Consider the following 11,840-nt stretch of genomic DNA (forward strand, 5'->3'; position numbering starts at 1 on the left):
ATGGTTCGTGTAATCAAAGAAGATCCTGAAGTCCATAAAGGTGCTGTATGAGAGAAGGTAGCCTGGGAATGCCAATATGCAAAATAGCTACTAAAAAAAAAAAAGGAAAAAAAAAAAGAGGGGACATAGCATGTCTGTTTCTGTCAGCAAAGTTCCTGCATCATGAATATGGGATGGGAATTCTAAGGTTGAATTCAAAGTCTGTCCTCTAAAAATTTCCTTTACAGGAGTATTTCTTAAGAGGTTTAATTAAACATGAAATTCACCCAAACCAAGAAATTTAAATAAGCACCTATAGATCTCCAAACTGATTTCATTTTTCTGAGACTTTAAAAAGCTGTTTTGTTGAAATCTCTACTCTACTTTGGTTTGAAAGACACAAACAATAAGGATAAAACCGGAAATCATATGGTTACTGGACTTAAGTAATAGGACTACTTACTTGTTTGAAGGTAAGTGCAAACCTAAGAGATTTAAAAAATGAGGATTTTGGGGCAACTGGCCAAGAAAAGTATGAAAAATGCAGGAGAAAATTGTTATCTCACTTCCTTCAGGTTTAATAATCCTGACTGTTACAAATCTAATGTAGGTCAAGAATATTTCCAAACAGTAGCATGATTTTTAACTGCAAGTATCCCTTCAGCAGAGACCAATACCACTGCAGTTTCAGATAGACTGTTAGGCCCAAATCATGCAAATTAATCTGCATAGGTAGACCCCTGCGCCTCAGGGAATATGCATTAAGTCAAAGAGGGAAAACTAACTCACAGGATCAGATTCTTAATTTGAAGCTGGACCACTATAACTCATTATGACGCTAATCATAAATGCCTCATCACCGATCTCTGCTCCCCATCTGTTTGCTTTATCTTATTATGGTTTTATATCTCAATCCATGGGACTAACTACAGTTGTCAAATTAAGCACCTGTATATGCCTCCGTTTCTGCAAGACCAGGTCTTCAGACAACGGCAGCAACATTTTCCTTATGCTTGTGCATATGCCTGGTTTATTCCCTGAATGGGGCTACACAACAGAACAAAATTATTGTAACATCAGTTTCTTCATTTATACAAATCTCAGTGTTTTCCAGTAATTCACCCACTTAAACCAAAGGATAAACTCCATTCACCTTCTGAAGTGTAACAACTAGTATTTTCAAAGGAAATTACCTGCATACCAAAAGTGACCTGAAGAATATAAAACTGAGCTTTAAAATTAATTGAAAGATGCATTTGCTTCTTTATCATACCCTCACAAAACAAGAAAATGTCAGAAAATAATACTCATTGCAGACTAAGTCAAAGCTACTGGCACCAACTGACCCTACACTGAGAAATGCTGAACAGGGGGAGCACTCCAGTACAGCACCACTCTGTCCCTCCTATTCTACTCTCTCTGCCTCCAAGTTGGCCACCGTCAGCATAATGCAGTAGGGCTGAATGTACCTTTCTTTTGACCCAGTATGGCCATTTGTGCCTTCTTACAGGTATCTCACAGAAAGAAGTCCCTGATACTTTAATGACAACTCCACTAGAACTAATCTTAGAATCCTACTTTTTACTAAATTAAAAGCCACACATTTTTACTAAATTAAAGACACACCAGCCCCCTTGGGGGGGGGAGGGGGGGGGGGCTGGTATGGTTTTGTGGGAGGGTTTTTGCAACTTCCCTCTTCTTATAAAAAAGTGGGGTTAAGAATGAAACCAAAGTGCAATTACATATTTATTACGTATTTCAATACTTTGATTAACAAATCTATCAAACAGGTAGAGGAGAGAAAGTGGGAGTTACGCTGGCTCACTAAAAAAAAATGGGACAAACATAATATTAAACCTATTAATCTTCCTATTTTCCAGAATTATCAGCACCAACCATGCTTATTTTCACCATTTATAGCAGAAGATAAGAATATCAATGAAAGAGATCCACAAATCTAAATAAACAATTTGAGAATTCAGTGTAAAAGCAGTGCTTCTGAAAGGCAATTCCTGCTTCTTCAACAGACAGACATAATTCTAATAGGTGCTTTTGGCCCCTGGATTTGTACTGAAATTCAGTGACAACTGGAATTTAGGGGAAGCATTCAATATATTACAGAGATATTGGCATCCTTTCAAGAGTAGTAAGCTGGATCATAATTTTCTTTCCCAAATTAGAGGTTAAATCTGCCAGCAGAAACTCAACCAGAGCTGGGATACACAGGCTCTCAAAACAGTAGTGTCTTGCCTAAGACCTGATTGGCAGCATCTTCCCCCTTGAGAGGCTGCAGCTCATGGGACCTTTCGATTTCAAAACTCAGCAGAAATTAAGAGCTTGGAGCTACCAGAGGTATGACAGGGGGTCCCATCTCCTCACTAATACCTTGCTGTAGGGCATTCAAAATATGCCTGTGGGCTGAATTTGGCCCCACTGTCTCAGGCTGCAAGCCCACAAATCATGGAAAGATTCCAAAAAAAAGTTTCCCTCTGCTCACAAGTCAATTTACCCTTACCAAAATTATTCTTCATCTACATCAACTGTTGAGGATTCACTAACTAAAATACTCATGCATAGCCTGAGTACCTTGAAAATTCAAGTCATGGTACAGGTCAACATCAGCATTTAAAACTTTCAAAAGTATTGCAAACAATTACCACACCCTCAAATCACTGATAAAATATTTTGCAGATCTTAAATGCATACATTTCTGGCATGAAACATTTCTCATTGCTGACAAAATCTCCTTGTGATTTCAGGCAATAGAATACTTTGATTTTGGAAGTTGACTGTAGAGTAAAATTGCTATTGTTTTATTTATTAAAACTCATTCTTGATCTTACCTTTTAGCAGAGGCAGGGGAGTTAACTCGATAGGCTTGCCCTGAGACCTAAACTGGGAGGAGCTTTGTGACCTCTTCTGTCTGGCTTTTCTGACGGACTTCCGAGAAAATCCGTCTACTTTATCCACTGATGGAGGAGTAGTTGGTGCTGAGGACATATCCCTACTGAAGGAAAACAAATGTTACCAACATATTCCAAGTGGGTAAAGATTAACTTAAATTTTCAAAAACTCATCTTTCAACACCACTCTCCTATTGACAAGTCACCCAGACAGACTGAGAGCTGACCACCAATGTACGTACAAATTACATGGAATAAACTTAATGCAACAATGTAATAATTCTCACTTTTTTCATCTGTGTCTCCCATTTTTCAAAAATCCTGTCACAGAAAAATTCAGACCTAGTACTGACATCATTAAGTCAATAGAACTTCATAAACCTGTAGAATTGACATAGGATTGTAGCCTTAACCACATATTCTTTGGGATAAAGTAATTTCAACTCATTCTGCAAAGGACCACACATGCAAGAGAATGGGTACACAAAAAGGGCAACTGTTTTTTTGCCATTACAGTCATCAACATGCATAGGACAAAAAAAAAAAGTATGACAGAAGAAATGTTCAGTTTATTTTTTGCCACACCTGAATACAAGTTATTATTGAAATTTAAGAAAGTATAGCAAAAAGTACTGCTATGCTTCACAATTTCACTAACACCGACAAATTCTATATATTACCTCTTTATTCTCCACTTTAGAACTACTCAGTTAGTTTCTTGTAAGCCTCTTTATACACAGTTATTCCACCTTCTGGCATTTCTGTAAGAACTGCAGTGTGGTAACCATAACTTTCTAAGGGCATAAACCAAACAAGGTTTGCAGGAGAGGCAAAGAGCCAAAAAAAGGTTTCTGCAAGCAAAAGTTTGTTTGTTTCCCAGCTCTATTAGCCAGTCTAAGAAATAAGTGTTGCTTCTTTCTAAAAAACTTGCCTTAGTAGTACTCCTACATCTGATTCCCTACTACTACGAAATAATGAAAGGAAACATTTAAACAGTGAATTAATCATCCAGCTATTGTATTTACCAGTCTTGTCCTGCTGCTAAAAAGGCCCATCACATCTTTGTGAAACACATGAGTAATACTTAAGGGAAATGAGACAGGAGGAATTTAGGCCTACATATTCCACGCAGCTCTGTGTACAGTTAACTTCACCAGCATGTGCACCTCTGCTGAAATCAACAGAGCTATATGCGTTAATAACATGATCATTAAAAACAGCAGCTCTGTTGATTTCAGTAGGGCTACCCACTTGTGCAAAGTTAAGCATCGGCATAAGCATTTGCAGGATCAGGGTCTTAGAACATGTCCTTGGAAAGCATTACTCATCCTCAATGTCTGTTGACTTCAATTACCAAAGTGACTCGTATGCTAAAAGAAGTTGATTCCACAATATAGAGAACACTTTAGAGTGCTGGCTTTATTAAAATATTTGGTTACTCATATGCTTCATAAATTATTAAATCCATTGAAACACGTTTGGGTTTGTCTTTTGTAAGAAAAGCTTTAGAAAGTATTATTTATTGCAACAGTGTAAACAAGTTCCAAAAGATAAGAACTATTTAATACAAAATTACATATATGTGCACTAAATCTATCAAAAATGGAAGTATAAACTCCATAGCTTCTTCCAGGAAGTATGTGCAGCACCCAGAAGCTGAACTGTGCAGCTGGCAGTACAATAATGAAAAAGCCTTGTTCCATCTTTTTGATTTGTAGATATGCTGTCTAAATATACTATCAGCAACATGAACTCGTACCTTAAACTGGTCTTGTTTATCATTCGGGGAAAAAAAAATGCCACCATCATCACCAGGGCATTCAGGCCCCAGCCAAGATTAATAAATTAAAAAGATAAACTGAAATAGAATTTTCTTTAGCAACCCACTTCTAAGATTTCAACAGTCCACCAAAAAACATGCAAACACAAAGTTACCTGTTATATAAACCAAATTTTGGAAATATCAGCAAAAATACATTCTTAAAACCTGAATTGCTTGGCTCTATTTCATCTCATAAAAAAAGATTCACCTCCTCATCACGTGCATCAGTAAAGTGGAACCATTTCTGCAGAAATGTTTCCATGCTCTCTCAAAATTAAATCACAAAAAATAAATAATAATAATAATGGGCAGGGGCTAAAGTAGATCACTTAAACTGCAGGATCATTGTGTCAGCAAGAAGCTTTACTGACACTTCTCTGCTGTAAATTTAGTAACAGTTTCCCTAACCTGCTTTATAAATTATTAAAATCTAATTCTAATTCAACAAGAATACATCCAGCCTAACAACCTTACAGTAAACACTGATCTCTTTTTTTATCTCTCCAAATGAACATTCGCTTCCCTGAATACACTATCACAGTGAAATACACTGTTTCAAAGAACAGCGGGGGGGTGGTGGTGGAGATTATTTATTGTGTGCGAATGGGAAAGCTGCAAACACAGCCACTGCTTCTTGGTTCTTTCAGCAGGGGATCTTAATTTATTCCCCAAGTATTTTGGTAAATAGGAAGCCACGCACATCAGATCTGCTGGTCCCCGGGGTAGTGGGGGTGCAATGCACAGACAGGCGAGTGAACATGAAAATACCGACGGATATCACCACCAGGGAAGGAGCCGGAGGCTCGCTCCCCGCCCGGGAAGCAGAGGTGTAATTAGCTGCCTCCCGCCTGCTGCTATCGGCTGTCAATTCCAGAACGGAGCCGCGAAGCACCGCAGCTGGAACATGTCCTCCCCGCAGCCCCCCGCGCCTCCCTCATCGTCGCTCGGCCTCCCCCTCCACGGCCCGCCCGCGCCTCCTGCCCGCACCGCCGCCGCCTCACCTCTCCCCCGCGGGCCGGCGCAGAGGGACGGACGGATGGAGTTACCTTGACTCTCCTGGTAGAGAAGCGAGACGGGAGGGAGGCGGTGGCTTGAGCCGGGCTTGGTGAAGTGCGGCCGATGCCTGGCGGCGGCGGCCCAACTGTACTACGCGCCGGGCTCGGTCCCTGCCGCGGCGGCGGCGGCGGCGCAGGAGCCTGTAGGCCTCGGCGGCGTTGGCGGCCTCCCCAGCGCAGGGCGGCGTTGGCGGCGGGTTCAGGAGCGGGCGGCTGCTCGGGCTCCGCTCAGTCCCATGCACTCGGCGCGGCCCGCTGCCTGCGATGTCTGCTGCCTCTTTCACATTCCCGGCGGAGCCCTGCGGAGGGGCCCTGAGGAGGCTGGGGGGAGGGGGGGCGCGAGGGGAGCCGAATGCGGGCCGAGCCGAGGGGGAGCGGCGGGCGCGGCGAGGGCGGCCGGGGGGGGGGGGGGGGGGGGGGGGGGGGCGGGCAGGCCGGGCTGGCGGCGCGGCGGTGCTGTGAGGGGAGGGAAGGCCTCTTCCGCCGGCGGCTGGCTCAGGTAAGAGGGGGGATCCCGGTGGGCTTCGGGGTCGCGCTCCGGCTCACTCCTATTGTCACTCTCAGCGGGCTCCGGCCATGGCACTCACTCACATACACTCACTCACTCACTCACAACCGAGCGTGCTGCCACCGCCCCCCCCCGGCCAACGACCCGCCCCCCGCGCCCGCCCACTGGATCCTGCCGTCGGGACGCGCCGCCTCATTGGCGCCCGCCGCCGCCGCCGGGACAGCCGGGAAAGGGGATCGTTGCTGGAGGAGGCGGTGCTGACTGGGGCGGCGGCGGTGCCCGTGCCTGGTGGTTTGTTATCGCCAGCTCTCTTCTCGTCTCTCTGCGGGCCCGGGGGCGAGGTGGATGAGGGGCGGTTACTGCCGCCAGAGCGAGGCCCGTCGGCTGAGGTAAAAAACCCGGCAATGCTGAGGTAAAACCTTGCTAATGTTGAGGTAAAAGCTCCTGTCCCGCCGCACCAGGCCTCTGACGGAGGCGCAGAGCCCTCTTGCCGGGGAGGTCAGCGGGCAGGAGGCGTCTCCTTCCGGGCTGCCGCCGGGCCCTGGCGCTGCCTCCCCCGCCGGAGGGACTGAGCCGCCTCAGGTACGGTCCGCAACGCCCTCGGCTTGCCCCGCTGCAGCGGCTCGTTTCTCAGCGGCAGGGCTCTGCAGCCCTGCGCCTCCTGGTTTTGTGTTTCTTTAGCCACTGTGTGATTGCTTTCCGAGTCATTTTGTGCCTTTTTTATTAAGTGTATTTATATGTATAGCGGCCCGCACAAGGAGCGTTTATAGATAATATTGTTAAATATCATAGATCTTGTTTAAACTTATTTCCCTGTTAGCTTGGTGTTTGGTGGTTGTGTCTTGTTGCTTTTATTTTTCTTTTTCAAATAAAACTACTGGTGTTCGTATGGCTGTTATGTTTAGAAATACTATCCACTATTTTCCCTGTGTTTCTGGAAGAAAAAAATACCCAACTATTCGTACGAGCAGCAGTCCTGTGTTGATGTGACCAAAAGCCTCTGAGGTACAGTCATTCTCCTTAGGAACTGGCTTTAAGGGCTGTTTGAGAGCTGATTGCTTTGATGGGTCAATCACATTCCCCCTGTGCAGTGCTGGTAATGAGTACCTGAACCCTCTAAACATTACTGATCCTACAAAGGACGCCTAGTTTTTGTTCCACTCAGCTTCTTGATTCAGCTTACCCTTTAGGTATGTGAGTACCGATGTTGGGCTAATAGAGGAGGTGGGGCTCTGGCAGACTTGATTTAGAGTTATTTAAGCTGTTGTGAAGCCGTTTTCATAATTGCTCATTTTCAGCCAGGTCAGTTCCCTGGTCCAGCTCACACTGAGGAACCTGGAACGCTAGTTAAAATAAAAGCTCCCTGCTACTGAAGTACAGCTGTAATGGACATGAACAATATGCTTCTTGCATATCATAAGACGTACATCTCCCCCTATTTTTTTTTAACTGTAGACTAATCAATTCCACATTGTTTCAGTCCTTGTGTGTCACAGTTGTAAACTTCTTAAGATGCATATTTCTTATTCCCGTGTTGTTTCAAAATCATTCACATCTATTTCGAACTGCAGCACCCAAGAGTGGAAACTACTACAATTAAGGACTCGACAGCTCCAGCATCTGCTGTCATACCTGTTGCAGACTACATTCCTGTTTACACATGCCAATGCAAATGCTTTTGAGTCAGTATGATCTATTCATGGTTTTGCTGTCCTGTTTTACCCTTGCATCCATTTCTGCTGACCTACTGTGCCAGTTATTTCTCCCTCAAGTAGACAGAAATGCTACTTGAGATTTACTTCAACAGACCTAACACTATCCTTTCATTTTTCTTGCTGGACAGATGGACAATCAAGCAGTCAAGATATCTGTTAAAATAAAATTCCACATGATTTTACATCAGAAAACTGTAGAATTTGTCATCCTTTGTAATCAGTTGCATTTCTCAGAAGAATTGTATTTGAAATCCAAAACTTAACTAAGATTGAATGGTTCTACAGTTACAGAATGGTTCTATAAGTCAAAGTTAGAAGAGATATGTGTCCATATTTGTAAATTCACTTAAACCAACTTAAACCAAACCACCTAAACAATCTTAAGTGCAAGCAGGGGTTGATAACCATGATTGGTAAGTGTTCAAGGCCAGGCTGGATGAGGCTTTGAGCAACCTGGTCTAGTGGAAGGTGTACCTGCCTGTGGTGGCAGGATTGGAACCAAATGAGCTTTAAGGCCCCTTCTAAACCAAACCATTCCATGACTTCATGATTCTCTGAACAAAGAATGTAGGTCAGCGGATTTTGTACTAATATAAGGTAGCATTTGGCAAAAAAACAGTGTAACCTCTGCTCCTGTCAATGAGGGACAGAACTTGCAGATACTTAATTTTGTTAGTTGTGTTCGTCAGTGACATATTTTAATTCTCAGAGTTATTCACTGCCCTGTGCGCTGCTTCTGATCGGGACTGAATAGTGCAATGAGCAGCTTGTAAAGTACTGATAGTATACTCTGCAAATTGTAAGGTTTTGTAGGTGAAGTTGAGCATGTCATTTTACATAGTCATACTTTGGTCTTCACAGTATGAAATGAAATCTGTCTTTTTAAACACTAAGAATCGAAACCTGAAGCATGTGTTGTGGGTGTTTATTAAAATAACTGCCACAGAAGGGATAAAAATGAAGCCTGTCCAGGTCCACTAGCCTGTGTACACAGAGCTTTTCACTTCTTATGATGTCTTTCTATAACAGCTATGGAATTAGTTCTTCAGTATAGCTGAATGAACTGGTAATGCATTCAGCTAGTTTATTTCTTAAATGAAAAACACATCATGTATGTTTTGTCCATTTTGATTGTGTAAAGCATTTCTATGATATATTCTGTATCAGTTAATCTTTGTATGGTAACAATTCAAGAAAAATACAGGCTTTATAAGTGAATAAACAGCAATTTTGCCTTTTTTTGTCACTTGGTCAGCAGAGTTTACAGAGTTGTCTTCTCTTTTCTTTCCAGTTTGCATTCTGTTTTTCCACTTTGGTCTTTGAAGTCTCCATCTGTGAGGAGATTTAAGACCACAACATAAGATACGAATTTAAAACTGCTAATATTTCAAAGGGGCACTGTTATGTGGCCTTCTGCTAGTCTCTGTTTAGTCTGTATTTTGTAAAAATTGCTACTTTAAAAATGGTGACATGAATCCCAAGCAAAGATGGAGAAGAAAGAAGTAACACAGGTGTTTTACATAGGTGTGTTATCTGTTTATATATGCATTTGTATAAATACATATAATATCAATTTGCAAGTATAAAAAATAACTATCATCAGATAAAGTTCACATGACCAACATCTCACATACAAGTGTGTAGGCATGCATATGTATATGTATGTGTTCAATAACCTACAGCCCTTCTTGAAGACCTACAAGTAATAATAAGTTATGTTGATCACTGGTTCTCTGCTGTTATCAAAGGCATAAGACAAGCCTATCTTTTTTTTTTTGAAGTTATACTGCCTTACTGTCCTATAAAAGGGATTTTAAAATTCAGCTTAGAAAGACATTTCCAAGGCCAGCTCCTCAGCAGTTAGGCACTGTGCTTTTTAGCACCCAGTCAGAATATCAGTCAAGAGTCCTCCAAAACAGAGTTTTTTGTACCGGTGACTCAGATTTGTGCTGCTTCATGTTTTTTTTGTGTGACTGAAGTTCCACTATAGACCATCTGTTATGGCCACCCAGGCAGGAATACAGAGCTCATATCCACATTGGCATTCCGCTCTTTACGTAGCAGCTTATCAAACAGGATTGCTACATAGATAGCACTGTGGAAGTCCTGCTCCATTGAGCGATAAACATAAGTGGATCTAGCTGGAGCTTGTAAATGTTTCACATAGCACATCTGATGCGTAGTTGTCTACAGTAAAGGTCATGTAATGCCCCGTAAAGGATCTCCTGTGTGTCAAAAGGAGCATTATCAGGGCTGCTGTGGGATGAGTTCAGATACTCCCTGTTCCAATGCCAGTAAGCAAGAAAAGACTTGATCTCCCCAGAGAACTAATTATTCAGACCAGCAAGAAAAAGACCAGAAAGAGAAAGTGTTATGGAGGGAGCAGCAGTGCTGTTTCAAGAGGCAAATCAGCATGCGAGCAAGGCTTTTCTGATATACCTTTTAACAGAAATGAACACAGTGAAATAGTGCATCAAAGTAACTGTCTTGCTCCATCAGTTTGATTGAAACAGCACAATCTGAGATTTTTTGTTTCCTTTTGAATCAACTTCATGTGTAACAAAAAAGCATTCTATTTAGTCTGTTTACCCTCCAGTTAACTTCTGATTGATACATTTACATTCTGGGGAGGAATGGTTATGCCTAACTTTTGGGCAATATTTGTAATTGCTGTACCAGGTATTTGTAATAACAAGCACATCTTTATTACTTTTTGCCTCTCCCCCTTGTATCAGCTGTGCAATACTACTTGTCAGTGTCCTGTTAGATACTAGAAGTGTTCTGTAGCTCAGCTCAGAATTGTAGGGAATGCTTAAAAACAGAGGGAATCTTACAGCACTTAAATAAGTTTAAAATGTAAGTTGTAATGGGTTTTCCAAAGTTTGCGGTACAAAGCTGGGCAGAGGAAAGGCTGTACAGGTGCTGAGAGCACTTTCACAGAGCTTTTGAACAACTTGTTAAGGAGCAAAGCTGCTTGGAAAGAAGTGGCTGAGTATTAGTTACAGGTCAAAACACAAATCTTCCTGGGAGTCTGCTGCACACACAGGTGTGCCCTCACATGGAGCAAAACCAAGTAGTCCCTGGTATATATCCACTTTCGGTGGCTGGCTGTTCCCTGCCTGTCAGATACAACAGTAGAGATGTTACTCTAGGGAAGCACTGGAAAGGAATCTACATATTGCTGAAATAGGAAGGGCAGGAAAAGAAAGGTTATAAGAGCACTTTCTAAAATCCTTCCAGATCCACTGTCAAGGTTAAACAAATAGGATAATTTTACCACTGAGAAAGTTATGTGAATAAGGAGGCTTGTAATTCCTTCATGATGCTGTACAGGAAGTACAGATACCCTATAAATTACCTGCAGTAAAGGACTTTACATGAGACAGGAACTGGAGTTGAAATCCAAGTGCTATGAATCCTAGAAAAAGGTAGAAATTGATTAGATTTAGACAGAAAGTAGCAAAGAACCACCTGAACAATCTCCTGACCAAGCAGACCACACAAAAATAGATTATTGGAACAGGAACAAAAACGGTGTTTAAAAACTTAGTTGAAGAGATGAGAATGTCCCACTTTAAAGGAGCACATTGTTAGAACTGATTTTTAGGAAACAGAAGGAATGGCATTAAAGCCTCTCCAGTACTTGATGACAAAAAGAGATGAGAATGCTAAGGGTAGGAAAGGAATAATGAATAAAACAGGAAACATAGTCTACCATTGTACAAACCTATCATGCATCCTTTCTTATATCTTTAACTCTGTGTAATTTGGTGTAGACTGTATTTAGAAAAGAGAATATAGAGAAAGCTCAGAAATAAAATGACTCAGTACAATTCCTGCATGAGGAGAGGCTTAATA

At 42.1% G+C, this 11,840-nt stretch overlaps 1 protein-coding gene across 3 annotated transcripts in view; it reads right to left on the bottom strand.

The window, feature by feature from the left end:
• PPP2R5E (protein phosphatase 2 regulatory subunit B'epsilon) overlaps positions 1 to 6,096 on the bottom strand; it is a 75,537-nt gene extending 69,441 nt beyond the window's left edge. The window contains exons 1-2 of one of the 3 annotated variants that reach the window (XM_057416226.1): positions 5,751 to 6,096; positions 2,823 to 2,986 (exon numbers count right to left, since the gene is read on the bottom strand). In XM_057416226.1, the coding sequence (XP_057272209.1) occupies positions 2,823 to 2,979 (157 nt within the window). In that variant the 5' untranslated portion in view covers positions 2,980 to 2,986; positions 5,751 to 6,096. The remainder of the gene's footprint in view (positions 1 to 2,822; positions 2,987 to 5,750) is intronic. The other 2 variants (XM_057416225.1, XM_057416224.1) reach the window with 2 other exon arrangements.
• Between the last annotated feature and the right edge of the window lie 5,744 nt (positions 6,097 to 11,840).

The sequence above is a fragment of the Pezoporus wallicus genome, unplaced genomic scaffold (assembly GCF_028554395.1).
Source record: "Pezoporus wallicus isolate ANWC-B61680 ecotype Strahan unplaced genomic scaffold, APGP_CSIRO_Pwel_v1 scaffold_2146, whole genome shotgun sequence".
NCBI lineage: Eukaryota > Metazoa > Chordata > Aves > Psittaciformes > Psittacidae > Pezoporus > Pezoporus wallicus.